General features: G+C 35.8%; 4 protein-coding genes across 4 annotated transcripts; 3 read left to right on the forward strand and 1 right to left on the reverse strand.

Moving 5' to 3' along the window:
• LOC145596645 (serine/threonine-protein kinase Nek2-like) lies at nt 1–6146 on the forward strand. Its single transcript, XM_081652857.1, has 15 exons — nt 1–91; nt 1164–1302; nt 1425–1491; nt 1771–1836; nt 2370–2416; nt 2522–2567; nt 2675–2755; nt 2847–2889; nt 2971–3020; nt 3111–3192; nt 3289–3338; nt 3574–3647; nt 3830–3881; nt 4295–4759; nt 5168–6146. The coding sequence occupies exons 2-15, from the start codon at nt 1217–1219 to the stop codon at nt 5780–5782; spliced, it is 1824 nt and encodes a 607-aa protein (XP_081508983.1). The 5' UTR covers nt 1–91; nt 1164–1216; the 3' UTR covers nt 5783–6146.
• Nucleotides 6147–6752: 606 nt separating this feature from the next.
• Nucleotides 6753–9267, forward strand: LOC145597223 (uncharacterized). Its single transcript, XM_081653372.1, has 5 exons — nt 6753–7038; nt 7410–7466; nt 7587–7642; nt 7792–7845; nt 8149–9267. The coding sequence occupies exons 1-5, from the start codon at nt 6753–6755 to the stop codon at nt 9265–9267; spliced, it is 1572 nt and encodes a 523-aa protein (XP_081509498.1).
• A 3963-nt stretch (nt 9268–13230) lies between these two features.
• LOC145597812 (VAN3-binding protein-like) lies at nt 13231–22288 on the forward strand. Its single transcript, XM_081654059.1, has 7 exons — nt 13231–13970; nt 14308–14454; nt 20211–20664; nt 21099–21317; nt 21403–21452; nt 21542–21596; nt 21771–22288. The coding sequence occupies exons 1-7, from the start codon at nt 13629–13631 to the stop codon at nt 22010–22012; spliced, it is 1509 nt and encodes a 502-aa protein (XP_081510185.1). The 5' UTR covers nt 13231–13628; the 3' UTR covers nt 22013–22288.
• Nucleotides 16853–18628, reverse strand: LOC145597813 (caffeoylshikimate esterase-like). The gene is made up of 2 exons (XM_081654060.1): nt 17969–18628; nt 16853–17327 (listed from the first exon to the last, which is right to left on the reverse strand). The coding sequence occupies exons 1-2, from the start codon at nt 18611–18613 to the stop codon at nt 16989–16991; spliced, it is 984 nt and encodes a 327-aa protein (XP_081510186.1). The 5' UTR covers nt 18614–18628; the 3' UTR covers nt 16853–16988.
• Nucleotides 22289–22764: the final 476 nt, after the last annotated feature.

Below are 22764 nucleotides of genomic sequence, written 5' to 3' on the forward strand. Positions count from 1 at the left end.
ATTTTATCTCTTTCTCATTTATACTTGTTGAAGAGCGGGAAAAAGAAGAGTACTAAGAGATCTGTTTTACCCAAGAATGCTCCATTTTCAGGTATTCTTCTGTACCTATTTTTTTGTTTTTTCTTAAGTTTTGATTTTTTTGGCTTTATTGCTAAAATTGTATGCAATGTAGTTTAGTTTTTCTGGGTTTTATAGGTTAATTTCTGGGTTTATGAAGTTTTGGGGTTTAAGTGAAATTTTTAACTTATTTTTTTGGGGTTTTTGGGTCTGGGTTTTGTTTCTTGTGTTTGAATGTTTAATGGGTACTTTATTAGTTTTGGCTTTGTGTATATTACTGGTAACAGAAACCCAAAATTTGAGGAAAAATTGTATTTGTTACTTTCTTAAAATTGAAGAAGATGGGTTTAAGTTGCTTAGTAAGATGGAAAAGGGTGATTTTTTTTAATTTATCTTTATGTGGGTGATTTACTCAATAATGCTTGTTTACCATGTGATGTAGAAACCCAATTGTTGAAAGCACATTTTACTGATTTTACTGAGTTTTTTTGTTAACTAATTTTGTGCTAGGGTTTTAGCATATGTTATGATTTATGACTAATTGAAACTTTGTATTATGCATTAATGTGGTATATTAAGAGGATTAGTCACTTTCATATCCTTTTTTTTTTTTTTTTTTTAACTTTAGTACTACTGGGAAGCTTATTAAAGAGCCTGAAATTAAGAAATTGTTTCTCTTTTACTTCACTTTGTTGGTAATTGGTATGAAAGATTTCACTTAGCTTTCTACAGTACCTGCTAAAGACTCTTGTGACAACGGATGCTACAATTTATTTATTATATCCATGCACCTGCTTGTCAAACGAGTTCGTGGCTGACTGTTGCTGTTAAGAATTCTAGTAATTAAGTTTGGGAGTGTTCTGGCCTCTTTGTTACTAGTAATGTGTTAGTAAAATGGTGTCATGTATGTGATATTTGCTGCTGGTCTAAGCTTAGATGCAATTTATATAATGCTAATGTTATGGATTATTTGATTTAAAGGCTGTTGATAACAGCCAAATCCCAAGCTGTGCAACTGCCTTTTGAATTCTTGCCGCCTTACCCTTTTCTTTTCATCTTTATGCTTTCTGGAAATGTAATATATGTTGGCTTGTTTTAAATTGTAGGGGTAGAACTTGTTCCTGAAGTTGCCAGAACTTAAGAGTTAGCGGTTGTAGAAATGGATCAGTATGAGGTACTAGAACAAATCGGCAAGGGTGCCTTTGGTTCAGCCCTTCTTGTGCGGCACAAACTTGAGAAAAAGAAGTGAGTGCATTCCTTCCTAGGTCCTACCATTTGCTTTGAAATTCAGTTTTAAGTTTCTAGTGATGCTAGGTCTATGGCCTATTTTAGCTATTATCTTAATCTAACGGCCATACTCTTCCTAGGTATGTCCTGAAGAAGATCCGACTTGCTCGTCAGACTGACAGAACACGCAGGTCTGCCCATCAAGAGGTCAGTTCTAGATGTGCATTTTTCAGACATACGAACCAGATATATTATTCAGGCATAATTTAAAGCTTTCATGCCAGAGTTAAAATATGTTGAATGGGTGCAGTATAAAGATGTTACTGCACTAGATTTAGTCTATTTTCATTGGTATATATGGATTATGAAGTGTGGACTACAGACTGTAAACCATGGCTTCATTGAGTGAGGGGGACAAGTGGCTTCTTTTTCAATAAAATTTGGAGTATTTCATAATCCCCGTTTTTCCTGTCCTATGATTTGCAGATGGAGCTGATTTCTAAAATAAGGAATCCATTCATCGTGGAGTATAAAGATTCATGGGTGGAGAGGGTAAGTAGTTCCCTTTTTGATAGCTTTATAAAAGGTCTCTTAAGTTTATCAATCATTTTGATGTCTAAACCATATTTTTTAATTATAATTTTCTCCTGTCAAAAAAAAAAAGAAGGTAATTTTCTCAATTATCTATGGTATTTATTGGGCAATAAGGCTGATGAATTGGCAAGAGCATTATCAAACTATTTCTTGATATTCTATTCTAATCTGATTTTGGGATTGTAACTTGTAACTATCATCTGCATTTTGGCATTGAAAAGTTAATTGTTGTTAAAGTACTAACGTGGCATGATAAGTTCATTTAGTGCAAAACTGCCACCTTACTGTATAATGTGAGAGAAAGCTAGCTCTGTCTTTCTTATCTGGAGATGATTCTTCATCAAATAACTTCATTTCCTTACACATATCTAGATGCTTCTTCCTTACATTCTAAAAGACAAAAATTGTCTATTCCTTTGGTTATGTGCTATAGTTGTTCATGGTGTGTATACTCGTAGTAATTCTGATAAATTTTCTATGCTTGATCACAGGGTTGCTATGTCTGCATTATTATTGGTTATTGTGAAGGAGGTGACATGTAAGTTACCCTGCTTTACTTTAATACGTGCATGTGCTGCACTGCTGTTAAATTCCTGTTGGCCTTCGGTTTGTAATCTGTGTTTTTGCCTTAATGTGCTTGTAGGGCAGGTGCCCTTAAGAAAGCTAACTGCACTCATTTCTCTGAAGAGGTAAGTACTAAGTAGCTAGCAACAGTTTTTGTTTCTTCTGCTTTAATTATCACTTAAATTTTCCAGACCTGATCTTATATATGTGGCCGCTTATTGACCTCTTGTAGAAACTTTGCAAGTGGCTGGTTCAGCTTCTAATGGCACTTGATTACTTGCATATGCACCATATTCTGCATCGAGATGTTAAGGTGACGCTGGCTTTTTTTGCCTAGATCTTAGCCATGTGTCTGTCATAATTATAGGTCTTCTCACACTGTCCTTGTTCTTTTCTTTCCACAGTTGTCAAATATATTTTTGACGAAAGAGCAAGACATACGTCTCGGTAAGATTGTGCCTAATGCAACTCTTGTATTATGACATGTTTTAATATTATACATACTAATAGTTTAATTGATGCACGCAGGTGATTTTGGTCTAGCTAAACTGTTAACTTCAGATGATCTTGCTTCATCTGTAAGTAGTTTAAATTTTTTTATTGGTTAATTCGACAATTTAATGTTTTTAAATTTGTCTTAATCCTTTGTTTACCTTTTTTAATTGAAGGTGGTTGGAACTCCTAGCTATATGTGTCCTGAGCTTCTTGCTGATATACCTTATGGCTCAAAGTCTGACATCTGGTCATTAGGTCTGTTAATCTGTTAAAGCCTACCTGACACTTCGATGTTTCTATTCCCTCCTATATGTTGGGTGATTTCAATCTGCCATCATGTGTCATTTTCAGGCTGCTGTATCTATGAAATGGCTGCTTTGAGACCCGCATTTAAGGCCTTTGTAAGTTGCTTGTATCCATTCTCAAGCACTGATTTATGTAGTTTTGGATGGCATCATATGATCATTGCGCCTCTGAAATATTCCTAGAGTCTATGTTATGTAAATATACATAACCTTCTTTAGGTTTTATTACCTAGACATTTTTATGAAGTTTCCATTTGTGTATTTTGTTCCCCTGCATCTGTGGTTCTGCACTTTAAGTTTTTGAGTAAATTGTTATCTTCATATTGTGCAGGACATGCAGGCACTAATCAACAAAATAAATAGGTCGATTGTTTCCCCGCTTCCGACAATGTATTCTGGTCGATTGTAAGTGCTTTCTTTGCAGTATGTGAACACTTTCTTGTGTGTTATGAGTTGCACATTTGCACTTCAGGATATATTTTCTTAGTTTTTTTTGTTTTTGTTTTTTGTTTTTTTTGTTTTTCCTGCTGTGTAAGGTACATTTAGCTATGGTTTTTCTCATTTCACTGTATCATCTCATTTTGCAGTAGGGGTCTTGTTAAAACCATGCTGAGGAAAAATCCTGAACTTCGGCCCAGTGTATGAATTCTCTTCTTTCTTAGCTTCATACTTTCAATGCTGCATGCCACTTTGCTCTGATATTATACTTGTCACTATGGCTCTGTAAGCTTTAGGTGAAAATAACTTTGATTAAAATCAGTACCTTCATTTCAGAATATATTAGTGAATTGAACAGAAAAAAAAAAAAAAAATCAGATTATGTACTTTATTCAATAATTATCACTTTATCAGCAAAAATGTATTTTTACATGTACAACTGTGAAATAATTTAGCTAAGTCTTGCAATCATTTACAAGTTGAAACGATTTGTGTCCTTGCATCTGAATTTCATATAAGCTCTGATTACAGTTTTTTTTTTTTCCCTTTTTTTTCTATCAGCACATTGGCAATGATTATTTGATGTGGATATGTTTTTGGCTTCTCTGTTTCAGGCTTCTGAACTGCTCAGGCATCCTCATCTTCAACCATATGTTTTCAAAATAAGTCTAAAGTTTGGGAGCCTCAGAAGAAACACCTTACCAACATCCTATTATGATAATCCAAGGAAAACCAGATTTCTCGAGGCGGAAGAGATTCCAAAGCGTATTGACAGACAGAACAGAAGATTGTCATACAGTAATGACCGAACCCAGAATCCCAGCATCTCTGGAGCTGAACCAGACTCCCCGTATTCTATCAGACAGCAACAGGAATTTTCTACTTATATGAATCGAAAGCTGGAGGAAATGTCTATTAGTAGCTCACATAAGGAGATAGGTGTTGATAAGCCAATAGTCGGCAAAGCTTCTACTGTGGCAAAAACCCCTAGGTTCTCAACACCTTCAAAAGGTTCTTCCGCCTTTAGGAGGTTGTCAACACCCTCTAAGATGTCCACTAATGCTTCCAGTCGTACCTCTGTAAGTTCATTTAAGCCATTATTTTCAGTTTATGTGCTGGATTTTATATTGGGTGCTAATAATAGGCCACATCTTTGTTTTGGGACATGCCATAACAATAGACCACTTACGTAAAATTTCTTAAGTGAAACCTTTAAGTTACCCCTACAACCCTTAATTAAACCTTTGATATAAGGCTATTCATGACGTATGGCATGGTAGGAACTGATAAACTGAAAATTTAAACCGATCAAAGGTTGTCCAATTGAATTGGGATGAAGAAACTAGGGGATTGTACATTGATATCATTTCCCCTGATGAAACCTTTCTAACGAACTGTGTTAATACATGTTTATCTTGCTAGTATTTACAAGTATTTGCCTATATGGCACCACTAAACTCTAAGCTATGAATTGCTTAAATGTGCAGCTTCCCATGTCGCATACTCCGACGACCAAATATTCGAGGTCAACACGTAGAGTTTCCCTGCCGCTTTCAGTCTCAAGCAACAAGGCAGCTGACTATGATACTCAATATAAATCCAAGACAGGATTTCTTCACGGTGTTGAGTCTCCTGATGTATCTGTCAATGCCCCACGTATTGACAAGATGGCCGAATTCCCATTAGCATCTTCTGAGAGCCCCCTTTACCCTGTAAATAGAACCTCGTCAACTTCTGCTCAGTGCTCTTCCACCTCCCCAAAGGCTGCTGATCGTTCAATGATGAAGGACAAGTGTACAGTCCAGACAGTAGACAGAGCCTTGGACAAGCCAAATATGGTCACTGAAATTTCAGAGCATAATCAAGTCAGTGGTTTATCCAGCAAATCATCATCAGACTCTAGGCAACGGCGTTTTGATACCACCTCATATCAACAACGTGCTGAAGCATTAGAAGGTTTGCTTGAGTTCAGTGCCCGACTTTTACAGCAGGGGAGACATGATGAGCTTAGTGTACTCTTGAAGCCGTTCGGCCCTGAAAAAGTGTCTCCAAGAGAAACTGCTATTTGGTTGGCTAAAAGCATCAAAGAGACTGGAACCTAGCTATGGTACTAACTTTCTTCCACAACTAGTCCCTTGTATATTGGCTAGCTATGTTAGTTTAAAATTGTGTGAACTTAGTGAATCTAGGCCCTAGGATCAAAATCCTTGGATGGGATTTTGATTTGTTAAGGAGGCTTTAAGTTGAAGCTGTAGTTTAGAGTTGCAGCCGTTTCTAATTTTGTTAATCCTCGCGATAACCATTACAGGTGCAAGCAAACGGTGCTACATGCACTTGTATAATGTAGTAATGTGATTCTAACAAGTTATTTCTCTTAAGGATATGGGTTCTAAGATGTGAATTTTCGGAGAGTAATAGTATCAGTGTTTCTTCCCCGTCTCCTGGGAACAAAATGTTTCTGGAATGGAAAAGAGGTTTCTGGAATGAAGATGATGTGAGTTTTACATGTCTCTCAATCTCTCATGTAATACAATTTGTTTGGATTTTGTATGTAGATTTTTTGCATAAACTTGACAACGCACAAAAATACTAAAATAGGGCACCGTTTCATCTAAGTTGTAAAGACTGTTAGGTTGGTTAAAGATACTAGTACGAGTACTGAAATAGTGACTTTGCGCTCGTACACGTCTACAACTACATACAGGACAGAGAACTCTATAATCACTTTCTACTCTATACTCCTTATTAATTATGAATCATCCGTAACAATCATTGAGTAAGTTAGTGAACAATTTAATTACCACGACATAACATTGATTTAACAATTAGACTACATTTAACAACACGCGTGCCTCCATTCCTTCTCTAGGGATTAAATTGCAAATAATCCCAACACTCAAAATTCTTAAAAGAACCCTAAAATCCCTTTTTTATTTTTTTTGACGGGAAAGCTTTTATTTATAGCGGGAAATGCTTAATTGACTTCAAATTTTCTTAAGAACCCTAAAATTCAAATTTAGAACCCAAAACGTCAATTTTAGGAGAGAGAAAGAAGAATTTGCAGAGATTTCAATGGAGGAGGATAAGAAGATAGAAGTTGTAGAACCCTACCAACTCCATTACTCTGATCTTCTCAAACTTTCATCATCGATTGAAATCGAACAATTGAAATCAGTCACAAGTGCAGTAATGGAAGCCCTAGGGCCTACTGGTCCAGGCCTTCTCACCATTACTGGAGTTCCTAATGTTGCGGAACTCCGCAATTACCTGCTCCCTCGCGCTCGGGATCTCTCCCTTCTTCATCATCATCATCGCAATCGCATTCTCAAGGTCTTATTTATGAATTTAATTTTCAAAAGTTGTTTTCAATTAATTGCAGTTTTGCTGAAATTATTGGGAATTGTGAATGTTGAGACTTGTTTTGATTGATTGTGAATTTGTGATTAATTGTAAATATTGAATGCTTTCAATCATATAATTGGTAAAAAGGGTTTTGATTTGGAAGAGCATAATGTTTCTTTTTTGGAGTGTTTACAATGTCATGATTGTATTTAATTGTATAGGTATTTAGTTTGTTAAAGACAAAATGATGAATTTTTTCGAATCGTGTGGTTCAGAATTATTGAGAATGATTGATGAAATTATAAAATTAAGATGTTAGAACTTAGAAATGCCAGGAACTAAGCAAACGTTGACCTTGGATAACTTCATATAGAGAAATGTTGATAGGTGACATTGATGTTATGGGGATTGGGGAAATGTTGATTGGTAACATTGATAGTTATGGCATTGAAGTTCAAGATGTTAATTGATTTAATCTGGAAATATAGGATATATTTGATTGAAATTATTGATAGTTATGTTATGTCATTGGATTTTGAGCTGTTGATTGGTTTATTTCTTTAGGAATTTTGATTGTTAACATTGATATATATGGAGAAATGCTGGTAGGTGTTAAAGATGTTTGTCTAGTGTTGGACAATGTCTAAGGAAATGGCTCGGTGGTCGGGTGGTGCCCAAAAGGCCAAATGATATGAGATATCTATATCAATCTTATTGGGACTTTGGAAATGGTGTGCTATGATGCATTGTTAAACTAACTTTGGTTCAGAATTTGGGATACATGGGAGCTCCTCGCAATGACATGCGAAACATACTTAGGAATGTCTTGTAAACTTGAGCCTTGAGTTATGATAGGCACATCCCATATACTGGGGGTATTTTGGAGAATTATCTAACTAATCAGGGTGATAGTAGAATTTTATTGACTAATAAGGAGATTTAATTTTTTGGATATATGTAAACCCATTAGAATGTATTCTTTAGTCCAGTCTCTGAGAGGATTTACTGACCCTTGTATACAACACTATAACATGTACTTAATAATTATTTAGTCCACTCTTCTAGATGTTTTTCATCCCTGTCTCCCATAATGTACTGCTGACTTGTAGTTAAAGAGAAATGGCAGGATCATTGCTTAGGGAGCGATGTTCCATTGAAGAATTTGGATAGATGTGTCTCATCATTTGCAATGCAGCTGAAATATGGGCACGAATTGGATATGAGTAAGTTGAGCCATGTATGTTCCGAGGGCCTTGAGAAGCACAATGCAGCTGAAGAAAATATTGATTCTGATGAGTCTGTCAAATCAATGAATGATCACTTCAAGGATCTTGGTTGTAGCTTTAGGGAACTTGGGTTATGTATGATGGACCTGGGACTTCGTGTAGCACGGATTTGTGATAGGGCAATTGGTGGGAAGGAATTGGAGAATAGCTTGTTAGAGTCAGGGACAGCAAAGGGTCGTCTCATTCACTATCATTCTTTTCTTGATACTTGTATAATCAAAGAATCTGGGAGAAGACAGGGGTCTAAGAAAGGACAACAAAAATCTGTACCAAAGAGCTGTCATTTCAAGGATGAAAAGAGGTTGTGCAGGAGTGAGGAAATGCATAGGGATGTTGATGGAAGGGCATGCCAGAAACATTCCGATCTTTGGCAACAGTGGCACTATGACTATGGTACCTTCACTGTTCTTACTAGTCCAATGTTCATCAAACTAAGATGTTGCCACACAGAGAAAGGGGATGATGATTGCATGAAATTCAGTGGGTTAGAATGCTCATCACCCAGTGGGAATACTTATATGCAGATTTTTCATCCAAAAAAGAACAGTATTTGTGCTATAAAGGCTCCTCCTGAGAGTTTCATTCTTCAGGTGGGAGAATCAGCTGATATTCTGTCAAGACATAAGCTCCAGGCAACACTTCACTCAGTATCACGACCAGTAGAGCTAGAAAATCTGAGCAGGGAAACTTTTGTTGTTTTTTTGCATCCTGCTTGGAATAAGGTTTTTGATATTTCAGATTATCCAATGGAGCAGCTAACATTAAATGATCAGAAGGGGAATCATGGGGAGAGACCACAAGGTGATGAGGAGCTTGAGATCGAGAAACTTACACAAGAGATTCACAGAATCATCCCCCCACTCTTTGCACGGCTAAAGGATGGGATGACTTTTGCTGAATTCTCCCGGGAAACAACCAAGCAATACTATGGTGGTAGTGGCTTACAATCAAACAGATGAGGGTCGTGAAGCAGTGAGGTTGCAATTTACTCTGCCATATGCATTGAATTCTTGTTGTGGTTGGTCTACTCGCTCTGGTGTTGAGGAAGCATCTGCAGAGGAACAACTTATCTTATTTGAGGATGCTGCGATCCAAGTATATATTTCAATTTGACAAAATTCTTTATTGTAGAATGTTACCATTAGACTGTACATCTACTCTCTACCAAACCATATGAAGCTTCGTAGAAAGGTAGCTATCTATTTTCCCGTAGGATGATTTGGGGTTGTAAATTTTTTTCCTGCAGAAGGATTATTCTCTTTGAAGCAACTTTACTGGCATCTGTCTATGTCATAATTTATTCCCTTGTCCATTCATTCTGATGATTATTGAATGACCAAAACATCTTGCATTTGTTGTTGTAAAGTGTTATGGAACTTGAAATTCTTGTTAGTAATTGTGAAGTAGACGTTAGAATTTCTGCAATGTATGAAATGATTTCAGACCACCTCAGATGTAATTTTAGCATTGAGGCTCTTAATTTTCTTATCTTTGGCAGGGTGAATAATTTTGACGCATGCTTTGCCAACAACCACAACATGATCATTTCTCAATGATATCCTGACAAGGTAATGGAATCTTTCTCGCATGCGACTTAAAGCTTTGATTTAATCCCTTTGGTTTCATCATTTCAGTGAATTCAATGGTTGAAGAGTGATTTAGAATGTTTTGGTTTACTATGGTGTATTGTGGGATAAACTTGTAAAAATAGTACTAAATAGCAATCCCTGGGATCTGGAGTTTTCATTAGATTTTATTCAGTAGTTTGTTGAAATAGTAACAAAATTCTTGTTTAGCTGAATCTAATTATGTATGTTCAAAATTCAAAGTTTAAGCAGTTACCCTTTAAAGATATTCTCATTAGTTTGACCTATAACATCTCTTAGTACTTGTTTTGATAGCATCATTTAAGAGTACGGATCTAAATCACAGTGGAAGATGGAGGAGGATATGATTAGATCAGGAAAATTTATAATGATAAGGTGAACAAAATCCGTGTTTTATTACTTTGCACTTTTAGTTATTGCCCTTCTTAATAAGACTCATTTCTGAAGTATAGCTATTATAGGTACACCAATTAATTGACCCATAAAGAGAAGAGGGGGGGGGGGGGGGGTGGTTGGGGGGTTATATGTGGCAGCTTCACCCCCTCAAACACTTTAAGAAAAGTACGTATCACGGATGACATCTGGGAGTTCCATCTTTAAAACTTAAGATCAAACTCAAGCTTTTAAAATCTTACTTTCTAAGGTGGACTGTTTGTTGTCCACCTTTGCTAGGATTTTTCTCTTCACCTTTTGCAGCCACAACTTTATGTAGGACTAGTAGTTTTATCATTGGTAATTAGTGGATCATTGTTTTTCACTTAGTTGTTTTATCATGAATGTGGATTATATTCATTACTCTGCCCTTCCTTCTGGGTTACACTTGAATGCTCCATTATGATCCTACAGTATGGTGTTCACTTCAAAATTCAACCCAGAATATCGCTCTCCCGATCCTTGTTTTCAGACAATCAAGTATGACACTACACTCTAGATTAGGCCTGATCCTTGTATCCACTTGAGTAATATCGATCTGTGTTAATTTAGCTAATAACAATCTGTTTTCCCCCCAAACAAAGTGGGAATCTTCTCCAGTCCAAGTTTTTACAAAGTAAATGGGAGAAAACAACAGGGGAAGGGGGGTAAGTAGAGAAATTATTGGTTGGCTAGCTATTTGCATGGCTGATGGCTTGTTGAAGAGATCAACCGCATGCATGAAAATGAAATATGATTTAAACTTTTCCTCAGTATAGGCAAAGGGAATAAAGGGTTTTCTTCCTCTGAACTGTTGCAGGAGTCCCAACTTATTAAGGTCCCCCTCTTTGATATTTTTTCAACAACATATTTTATGTATAAAAGAGAAGTATTTTTTGGCATTAAAATATACTTTATTTATTTGTTTTTTTCTTACAACTCATTACATGGGATCTATGTATTCGGGCTTAGGTGCTTAAGTACAAGCAGTACAACACGGGTAAGTGTCTAACTAGGCTATTTTGTGAAGTTTTTCCATATTTTTGGCCTAAAATGAAAATGAAGCGTCCAAGTGTCTCATCCATGTCCAAGTGTCGAATATATGACAGTGATACTTGATGTGAAATGAAGAATCCGAGTAACATAGATGAGTAGCTAGTTAAGGAGATTAGAGAGGGTGATCGATGGTGAAGTTATTTTAAATAATTCATTAGCTTTCCCCTTATAATCTCTATTTTAAATTGTGTGTCCATATGATGTGTTACAAGTAGTAGTAGTGTAGTACTCCGTAACTATTTTTGTTGATACTGGTTGTCATCGAGTGAGGCTTAACTTTGTGTGGAGTAGGAGATGATGACGTTTTACAGTTGCAAACTGCAAAGGCATCAAAAGGGCACGCTTCTGTGCTGAAGTTCATCTTCTCAGTTATTTCAGCCTTTATTTTATAATTGAAGAAGTACCCCAAAATGGTTTTAGTTTAAGGGACAATGTTAGCTTGGTCTGACCTTTAAAAAGGAAAGGTCCTTTTGTCAGACTACGATGTTGCCAATTCCTGTAGATGTTGCGACACCCATCAATTCATTTTTAAGATCATTCTAAGTTTTGATTCCATTCAGTTTAAGTGTGGATTGTTATGTTTGTATTCTTTCTTGGTTCATCACTGTAATGTCATCTGGATTTGAAATTCAAGTATGACGTTGACTAGAGACTAGAATCAGTGATGGGATTTTTATTTTTTTCATTGATGTGAGGCATGAAGGTGTATCACTTCCAAGACTTACCCTATCAATAAGGTTGAGAATTAAGGAGAATCTGCTTGTATGATACCAATTGCAGATTTTGGGTGTAGAAATCAATACTATAGTGTATTGTTAGCTTAAATCATAACCTACCTTCTAGGAAAGGTTTAAACTTAAAATTATCAACCAATCATTTGCATAGAATTAGCATATATTTTCTTTATCACACCTCTTTTTTTTTTTTTTCTTTTTTCAAGAGGTTTTTAAAGAACTTTCAAAATTATTCGATAATACCATCGTGGTGAACAGATTCTTTATCGTTAGCTATAGGGGAGAAATCCAAAGATCCACGACTTGCTTAGAACTAAAATTAAAATATCCTTACATTCCTTAGTCCAACACCAAATGTACCATACATATCACATTATCACCCCAACAATTTCTTACATTACCACTTAGCTAGCACTCTAATTGAAAGGAATTCTACATCTATGAAATGCAAATGTGCGCACATTCTGTACTTTATTGGGTTCATGATGGTTGATTATGACTTGACCCAAGTAATCAGTATTTAAAGATCCAAGAATTTGGTAGTGAGGATAATTGTGTAGTATACTTAAGGAACATTGGATTTTGTCTAGACTTGCACTTGCAGTACAAGAGGACCACCATAGGACATAAGCTTCCTGCTAAAGTGAGCTGAACAAAGGCATCAGTAATCAGCTTAATGCACCTTTGACTGTAACCCCAACTCAATTGTGTCGAAATACCCCATCCCCATATCTAGCCCCGTTATCATTAGGATACATTCATTCACAAAGGATACTCTTTACAGGAAAGTACGAAGTATTTTCTTTTTTACCCTCCCTTTCTCCTAAGGTTATTGGAATAGTATAAGAAAGTTAGTTTTTGAGTAAGGTAAAAAAGTTAAGGTAAATTGTAGATTTATGAAAAGTGGCTCGCACCAAGCTACTTGAATAGATTTGAATTGTACTTGAAATAAGAAATACTGATTTTGATTGAATGAAGATTTCTTATCCAAATTGATGTAGCATGATAGTTCACATTACTACTATTGATTTATTTATCATAAAAGTAAAGTCGAATGAGTCACAAGGACAATACAAATTACAAATAGGGGTGGGAGATTTGAACATGTAACCTGTTGTATAAATATCCTCTAGTCTCATCTAATAGGCCAGAAACTCATTGGTCTCATTAATTGAATATAACCCAAACTGAATTCACTTGATGCAAATACTACGTAATACTTTTTCTTCCACCCCTTTAATATTATCCCACTTCTTATATGTTTTGTCCCTCTAACACTCTCATAAAGCCAAGACCATTGCAAATTCTGAAATTCTCCCAAAAGGAAATAAGCAGCACAAATTTAAAAGAAAAAAAAGAGAAAAGAAAAAAGAAAAAAGAGTAAAAGTAACCACCCTAGTCCCTGGTAAGGCCACAGTAGTATAAAAGAGTAAACAAAGCCATATTTAATTCAAGTCACCAAGAAAGAACAACAAAACAGAGAGAAACCTAAGAAAAGCGTCCCCTGAAAAAATGGAGGATACAAACCCAATGCTAATGACCAAAGAATCCAATTACAACAACAATGATAACAACAAGCTACCAGAAAGTCCAAGGTTACCAATGGAATTTCTGTCAAGATCATGGAGTTTACCTGCTCTTCAACTCTCAAAAGCTCTTTCTCTCTCTCTTCCTTCTTTAGTCTCCAAAACTGTTGCTCCCTGTAATACCCCTCCTATCTTTGAAGAAGAACATCATTCTCTAGTTTTTCCTGCTGAACAAGATGATCAAAAGAGGCTTATTTCTGGGAATTCTTTCTCTTTTGCTTCTTCTGCTACTTCTCAGCTTGTTCTTGAGCGCATCATGTCTCAATCTGTAAGTTTTTTTCTGTTAAAATTACCCAAAATTGCAGTTTTGGGTTCTTTTTTAGAATTAATTTGTTTTTGTTGGATTTTTCTAAGAATGCTTAACAAACAAACTTATGCATATAAAAGATTATTTTTCATGCAAAGTTTACATTATTTTGGATTTTTTCATGAAATAATTCAGAAAAAGACTTTTTTTCATGGCTTTAATTGATTTTGCTCACACACTTGAAAATATATTTCACTTTTTTTTTTTCTTCACTTTAATACATTTAAATTTTTAGAGTACATATGCTTTTATGCCTATGGTAATAATTTTGAATGTTTTATGTTTGTGTGTGTTGCAGGAAGTGTCACCAATGACATCAGGAAGGCCTTCATGTAGTGAGCCACCAAATGGAATTGGAGGTCAAAGTTTCTCTGCTTCTTCTCTTACTCCTGAAATGTTTGACAGCCCTACTGATCCTATTTCTCCTCCTGTAGATTTTGACAAGGTATTGTTTCCTCAGTCTTGGATGAGTCTAGTATTGTTTTAATTTATTGCAAGACATTAAATATACACCTCATGGATGAGTCGAGTAGTGTTTTGATTTATTGTGAGACATTAAAAATACGACAACTCGTAGAAAATAAATCATATAAAATAAAAGCCATGCCAATCTTACAATACTATGTGACCTTTTTGCCTTGATAAGAATTAGATTTTTGACTTGTTAAAATATTTGTGTGATGTGAACTTTTTCTGTTTTGCTTCCAAGTACCATTGTCTAAACATTAAACATGCTTAAGTTGTACTTAAAGAAACATTTCACACTTATTGCTTGATTTGAACTTATTATGAGATTTTGTTGAAAATTGATATGGTGGGACATCTTAAACTTCTAAAGTTGGTATCTAATGAAAGAGTATGAATACTTCACCCTCAAGAGTCATTTAGCTTTTTAGATAAGATTGCCACTAGAAAGAAAATTCAAAAGAAATACTCTTAAAAGTTGATGGTGTTTTCTAATTTCAAACTCTTGAGTAACAAAGCATGTTAAAGTATTTAGTAAATACTACTCCGTGAATTGGAGATACTTATGTGTTAAAAGACGTATTTTAAACACCATGAATGATAAAATGGGGCAATCAAATAGGGTCGGAATACAAAATGATTAGTAATTTTTCTCCCAACCTCATGTTATTTAAAGAGACTTTTACAATTTTCCCGACTTGAAACTAATGACTCAACTCGACCTTTATCCAAATTTTATTACAGTATATGTATCAAATGTATGGGGGTGTAGGATAAACATTGTTTACAATAAACATATGTCAGGAGAAAACCAGTTTAAAGTTCATCTTTGCCTTAAATTTCACTCAAAACTAAAAACCAATGTTATTAATTATAGTTAGTTCTAGCTAAAAACAGATTTAGGCTAGAGAGAAACAGAGAAGACAGCAATAAGCTGCAGAGAGTAGAGAGATGTCAGCTTTGTTTCCTGAGGCTTCTCCATTCTCCCAAATTTGACGCTTACTTTTTAGGTTGTCCTCCATTCAATGGGTCTATCAATTATGATTGTTGTTATTGTTAGTACACTTTTTTCACAGTAAAATGGAGATATTGCTTTTGTTTCTTTCAATGCTAACTTTATTTTTTTCCCACTATTATAGTAGGTCTTTCCATGGCATTGTTTATTAGTGATTGTAAATTTTTTATCCTTTTCCTTCTTTACCAATAGGCCCCTCTGATTGGTTTGGATAAAATCATTTCTTAGATTCTGAACCCTTAACTTGGTTCTGTATTGCATGGCCTTGTATACTCATTCCGTGCAATGTAGCTCCAAGAAATTACTGTACTGTTAGCTACTCACCCATGAGTTGCATTGATTAAATTCACTAAATTGATTCTCTCCCTAGAAAAGATAGGTCACTTTGAAATAGTAACTCGTGTAAAGAGAGTATTTAGTTTGGGTTTAAATTATCTTTCGGAGAAATGATTATATTTTCCGTTGTTTGGTTTGTAAAGGAAAAGGTAGTTGATTTTTTTCTCCTTTTGTAGGGAAGAAGGCTTGTTTTCATCTCATCTTTACTCCCCTTTTGCCTCCTTCCATCCATCTCAACCTTTCGCTTTCGTTTTTCGTTTTTGTTTTCTCTACTATACTTTTCAAAAACCAAGTGAATGGAGAATTAGTTTGCAATCATGTTTTTTCTAAGAAAACTCTCCTTGAAAAAAATCACTTTTTATTGTAGATGTTCTCTATTAAACCGGAGTTACTAGACAATCTTTTCTAAAGGGGGGCAGAGTGTGGACAAATTGGCACATCATTATTCTTATTACTCTAAATAATTAAGTGCTCTTTTTTACTACTGGTACTTAATTAGGGTTAAATTCTTTGTTTAACTTGCTTTTACTTTGGACTATTGTTTATTATTGCTGCATTCAAACTGAATACGAGGAAAAGGATTCTCAAAAGGGAAAAAAGGAGACAGAGAAGGAAAACTGGAAAAGTAGAGTGACCAATCTTTTTCCTTGTTTGGCTCATTTTTTATGCGGTAAAAGGAATTCCCTCCCTTTTTTGACTAATTTTTGCTTTTAAAAATTTTACAAAGGGAAAAAGGCCAATAATAAGACAATAAATAGTACTGTACCAGCCTTTCTTTTTCTTTATAAAGTGTTCTAACATGTTTCATGAGGTGGTCTTGTGGTCTAAGCGGTTTTTGGGATTTGTAGGTTTTGAATATCACCTCGAGTTTTGAATCTTACTAATCATTAGAACCAAAATCCCGATTACATAGATTGATCACCCTTCCTTAATTGTTAACACCTTTTTTCGGATTAAGTGTCCAATTTTATCAAATAGTGTGAACTGTGAAGAATTAGACTCGCAAATAAATAATTATACGCCTTCATTATAATTAAGAGTCCATTTTATTAGTTTCGAAAACTTATACACATAAGAAGTCGAAGTTCAAACACACCATTTAGGATAGAGCTAAATTACTAATACACCAATTAGCCTTGAATGCTATAAAAGTGAATTCTTGATCACTTGCAACCTAGAGCTCTAGACTTGAGCCATTCCAAAGCATCACCAAAGACAAGCTCAACATTCTCCTCAGGCTCACCAACTAGCTGATGCCACATACCCGGGTAGATCTTCAGTGTCTTGTCCTTGCTAGAGGCACGTTGATACAACTCCTCTACGCAGGCTGGGTCACATACAACGTCGTCGCCACCGTGAATGATCAGTAGTGGAATATCTACTTCTTCAAATCTCCCTTGAACCTCTTTGCATATCCTCATTAGCTCATATGCTGTGGCAGCGCGTGGCTTCCCCATGTACCTCTTTGGGCTCGCGATTGCTAGCTTACGCTTCCATTCCACCTTAAGGATAATACATTAGATATTAGACCAATGTGTGGGGAGCACGAACCATATAAGGACTATTAGAGTTTTCTACTGTAGTAAATAAAATTGAATAAGCAGGTTTAATTATCTTTATTGACTACTTAATAAGAGCCTTTTGTACTAAGTCAATAGAGATGACCTACACATTAATGAATGTGGGTACTCCTTCTAGATCATCCGTCCATTTTTTTTTTTAAACCAAGCAATACTCTAGCTTATAGCTTTAAGCCTTCAAGTCTTTTACACTTGGCTTACACTCATCTCAACTAAACTGAAACTAGTCAGTCCTTAATTTTATGAACTTATAGAACTTATTTCTCCTATAATATTTGGAAATAACTCAAATAAGGTGAACAAAACATGATTATAGACTAACAACTTTAAAGTTAAAATGAGAGATTGAGAGATATATTTATTTGTTTATCAATTTTAAATTGTAAACTTTTTGTAGTATCATATTTCATGATGATTATGATTGGATTTTAAACTATAATATGTACTCCTACAAGTGTTATAACTAATTAATACTATAACAAACACCCAAACAAAATTTTACAAGAATTTATCTAAGAACAAAATTGGAAATTTAGAAAGAGGGTGAATGAGAAGCACCAAACCTTAAAGGACACATCAGGAATCGAACCGCGAGTAGGAACCACGCGCCAAGTAGGCAAAACCGTAGCAGCCAACCCAAGAAGATGTTCCAAAGGCCAAGGTGGCTTAAACTTCTGACTAATCCCACACATAGCCCCATTCAACACTAACCCATCAAACGCCCCACCACTCTCCCCCACGCGCTTCTTCCTCAACGCAATCAACAACGCGATCGCCCCACCAAGCGACTCCGCATACATAAACGCCCTCAACCCTGGCGCGTGTTTCTCACGAAACCCATCAAAGAACGCAATGCAATCATCAACCACAGGTTCGATATCGGGGATGTGAGCCACGTACCCATCAAGCGCGTCGGAATACCCATGGCCTTGGTGGTCAATCGCACAAACGATAAAACCGGCTTTTGCGAAATGGATGGAGGTGAGTTGGACGGTCCAGCTTGACTCGCCAGTGTAGCCATGGACGACGCAGATTAATCCGAGTTTTTCACCGTGAAGTGGGGTCCACCATTGGGTAAAAAGCTTCATACCTCGCGAGTTGGTGATGTACTCCGATGAGTGGCTCACTGAGTGCTTTGCGTAGAATTCGTCCGGTGAAAGTGAGCCGAAAGGGCTCTTCTCGTTCGCCTCTGCGATTGGGTGTACCATTTTTTTTTGTTATCCTTTTTTTTATTTTTCTGAAAGGATTTTTGCCTGTTTTAATTTATTTATAATGATGATTGATAAAAATGTAAAAAAAAAAATTGAAAAAAGAAACAGTTTAATGGTGCCAATAAAAAGTCTTAATAAGATCAACCAACCAAAGTAGTTGGGGAAATATTGTTGTTGTTTTTTTTTTTTTTTCTTTACTTAGGTTTTTATTTTTATTTTTAGCTGAAATGTATTGTACTACTCGTATTGTTATTGTTTCTCTTTCTTACTAGATCTATAGATGAAAATTTTAGCATGTTCTGAATGCTCGTTATTTTTACAGTCCATATTTTACTGTCAGCTTTTTTACTCTTTCCTGGATGCACTAATTGTAGGGAGTCTGTGCAAGGTACTTGTAGCATATCACTGACTGGTTTTCTGATAATTGAATTTTGGAAGTTACCATGTCCCCAAGTTTTACCCTTTCACAAGGTGAAATTCAGATGGGTTCGGTGTATAATGAAAATTGTACTTCGTGTATGAATGGTTTTGATTTTTTGAAGTGTAAAGTGTTTAATACCCTATGTTTTGTATGATTTCAAATTAATCAACTCTAAAATAAGCAAATTATCGAATCTGTGACAATTTTAGTGGGACGGAATGTGTGCAACAATTTTAAAACTTTGAGCGTAAGATTTGCATAGGTTTTTGGTTAAACGGACGCAATTGATTTGTACTTCCCAAAACAAACACCCCCCTTTCATGTAATTATATTATCTGAGTAGTTGAGAAATGATTTTGACATGATTAAGCTAGAAAATCACCCCAAGTGCCCAACTGGAAACTATCTATTTATTGTGTTATTTAATATAGGCCATTTCCTTTTGTCTCTTTTGGGATCTTGGCAGTGTAGTTTAGTATTGCTTCTCTCATTTGTCTTGGCTTTTGGGTAATGTGCAAATTTGAACAATCTAAAGTCCAATCTTCATTTGAACAATTTCTGCTATCTTTGCTACAAAAGGACTCTTTTTTTCTATGGTAAATAGAAAGTGACCATTCTTAACCAAGAAAAAAGTAAAAGAAAGTGTTACCCTTTAATTTTTGTTGTTATAGACTCATCCAAAGAGCTTTTACAATACCTTCTTTAACAAAGCTTGCTTTAAAGGAAATTTGTCATGTGACTAGCATGTGATGCCTCCTCCCCTACTCCCTCCCTCCCTTCCCCTAAAGGCCAATAAAAAAGCACTTAGCCTAATATAGAGATGTACTAGACTCTACTAGCATCATAAATGAGCTTGATTAGTATTCGTTCCATTACATGCCATGTACATTTTGAGTATTTGTAATTTATGCTTGATGCCATAAGTTATGTCTGGAGTACTTCATATTAGAAAAGAACAAATGCTATAAACTAGATCATTTCATTTTGTTTTTGGAAATATTTTGAAAATGAAATTAAGGGCTGCGATCCACTAGGAAGTGCAAGTGTAGGACAATCCACTTTGGCTCATTTCTACTCCCTATACACCTTAAAATTTGAGAAAAAGAATTATGTACTGAAAACTGTTTAGTTTATTTAACCTTGTCACTACTTGTATACAATCAATGTTTGCAGTACCTGAATACCAGCAGTACCCCACAACCTCTTTTACCTCCCATCCATGTTGGTCCTAGAAGTGGCGGTACCACTCCTACTCCTTGTGCTGGTGGTTCCGTTGGGGGTAAGACAGTAGGAAGGTGGCTGAAAGAGAGGCGTGAGAAAAAGAAAGAGGTGCTGCGAGTGCACAATGCACAGCTCCATGCAGCAATTTCCGTGGCTGCAGTTGCTGCAGCTGTGGCAGCAACTGCAGCTGCAACAGCTGCAACATCTGGGTCATCTGGGAAGGATGAACAGGCAGAGCAGACTGACATGGCAATGGCTTCTGCTGCTACCTTGGTGGCTGCACGGTGTGTGGAGGCTGCTGAGGCAATGGGAGCAGAGAGAGAACAGTTAGCTACTGTAATTAGTTCTGCTGTTAATGTTCAATCCCATGGCGATATCATGACTCTCACTGCTGCTGCTGCAACAGGTTAGAGTGTTTCTGTTCTTTATTCCTACAAATTCTGTTTAACCCATTCTCTGCAATGGTGTACAGCTTGAAAAAAAGAGATATAATGCGTGGGAAATTGATGTGATCATGTCATGATTCTAACTATTATCAAATTGAAAAAATTACAGTGGATTGCAATATCGAATTTGCTAAAATCAATGCCATGGAAAAATAATGTTATGTATAATCACTTTATGAAGTCAATTTGTCATCCAAGGCCTATTTTTTGGGATGGCCTAAAAAAAAAACAACGGAATGTATTGTCACTTTAGGAAGTTAGGATCAAGGCAGTATTACCTTGTAGCAACGATAATTTTTGAAATAACATTATACATGGTGTGTGTGTGTAGAAGTGCAAATTATATGAGGAGATTGCTTTTTACAAATCATTACATCCTATATGCATAATGCAGCTTTAAGAGGGGCAGCAACTCTGAAGGCAAGGACAATGAAAGAAGTATGTAATATAGCTGCTGTCTTACCCGTCGAGAAAGGTATAAAAGGTGAGAATAGGCACAGTCGAAATGGTAGCTACAATGATGAGCCTGATCTGCAAGGTGAAAACTTTCTTGGTTTATGTAATGAAGAACTCCTTGCCAGGGGCTCCGAGCTTCTTAAACGCACTCGAACTGGTAATTTCAGCTTCTCTGACTAGATTTATTCAAAGCATTTCAGTAATTTTGATTATTGATTGAATTATTTCATTTGTTTTACCAGGTGATCTTCACTGGAAAGTCGTCTCAGTATACATCGACAAAACAGGCCAGGTTAAATTCTTTCATAACCCACTCACTTGTATAACCATTTTCTTCCACTTGTTTGTCATTTTCCTAACCATTTTTCTCTTGTCATGCAGGTTGTGCTCAAAATGAAGAGTAGACATGTAACAGGAATTACCAAGAAGAAAAAAAGTACTTCACCATCCTCTTTCTCCCTACTAGTGCTCTGCATATTCCTCTATTATTAAAATTTAATGCAGAAGTCAAAACTATGAATCTTTATAGTACTGGCAAATGATGTCTTCTGAATATGGTGTCTGGTAAATCACTAATTAATGATGAGATTTATTGTGTGTTTTGTTACAGAGATACTGATGGAAGTTTGTAAAGACTTGCCAGTATGGCCAGAGAGGCGGGCCATTGAAACTGGAGGAGAAAAACGACGTTACTTTGGGCTAAAGACAGCCACACATAGAGTAATCGAGTTTGAGTGCAAGAGTCAGCAGGAGTACGATGTATGGACTCAGGGTGTCTCAAGGCTGCTCTCCTTGGTCAATGAGAAGAAGAAAACCAACGCGTGTCCAAGAAACAATATTTACTGGAATTAGACGAATGGACTTAAAAGTGTGAGAGCTAATACAGATATAGAGTAAGCTATTTTGGTGAGATCTTTTTTGCTTCATTTTGTTGATAGGGTGTTTATAAATGTACCAAAGGCTTAAGTTTATGGGAAGGCAAGGATGAATTTTGAGGTACCCTTAGCTCTTTATAAATCCTATGTAGCTAAAGCTTCAAATATAGTCTCTCTGTCCATATTTTGATATTTGTCTCTAGTTACGCAGCACCATGAGAAAAGGGTGGTCTTTGAGCTTAGTGTTGTTCATACGCATACCACTCACATATGAGCTTGACTGCTTGACTTGAGTGTTGCTTTTTTTTAAGCTCAAAATTCTCAAGTTTAATTTAGCTTAAAGTTCAACTTCAAGAGATTTTATAATAAAGTAAGATACTACTTGTATTTATCATACCTGACTGTATGAGTAATTAGGTTTGCTCACATTATAAAATACTTATGTGAAGTATGTATTGTAGTAATCCTCATTTATAACACCATAAGTCTAATGTGTAAAAAGCTAAGAAAAAAGTAATGGGTTTGTTGACTTTGTTTGCAATCCTCTCATGTTCAGCAGATAAGACTTCTAGGTTCAATGTCATTCCTTGTTATAATGTACCAATAACCTTAGGATGATTCGTGCTGTAAGCCTGTAAATGATGAAATCCTCTTCCTGAAGTAACACCCAAGTAATTACAATTAATAAGCATATCTTGATACTTCTACTACCAATCAAGCTATCTCGAA

Source organism: Chenopodium album, chromosome 20 (genome assembly GCF_948465745.1).
Source record: "Chenopodium album chromosome 20, dcCheAlbu1.1, whole genome shotgun sequence".
Classification (NCBI taxonomy): Eukaryota; Viridiplantae; Streptophyta; class Magnoliopsida; order Caryophyllales; family Amaranthaceae; genus Chenopodium; species Chenopodium album.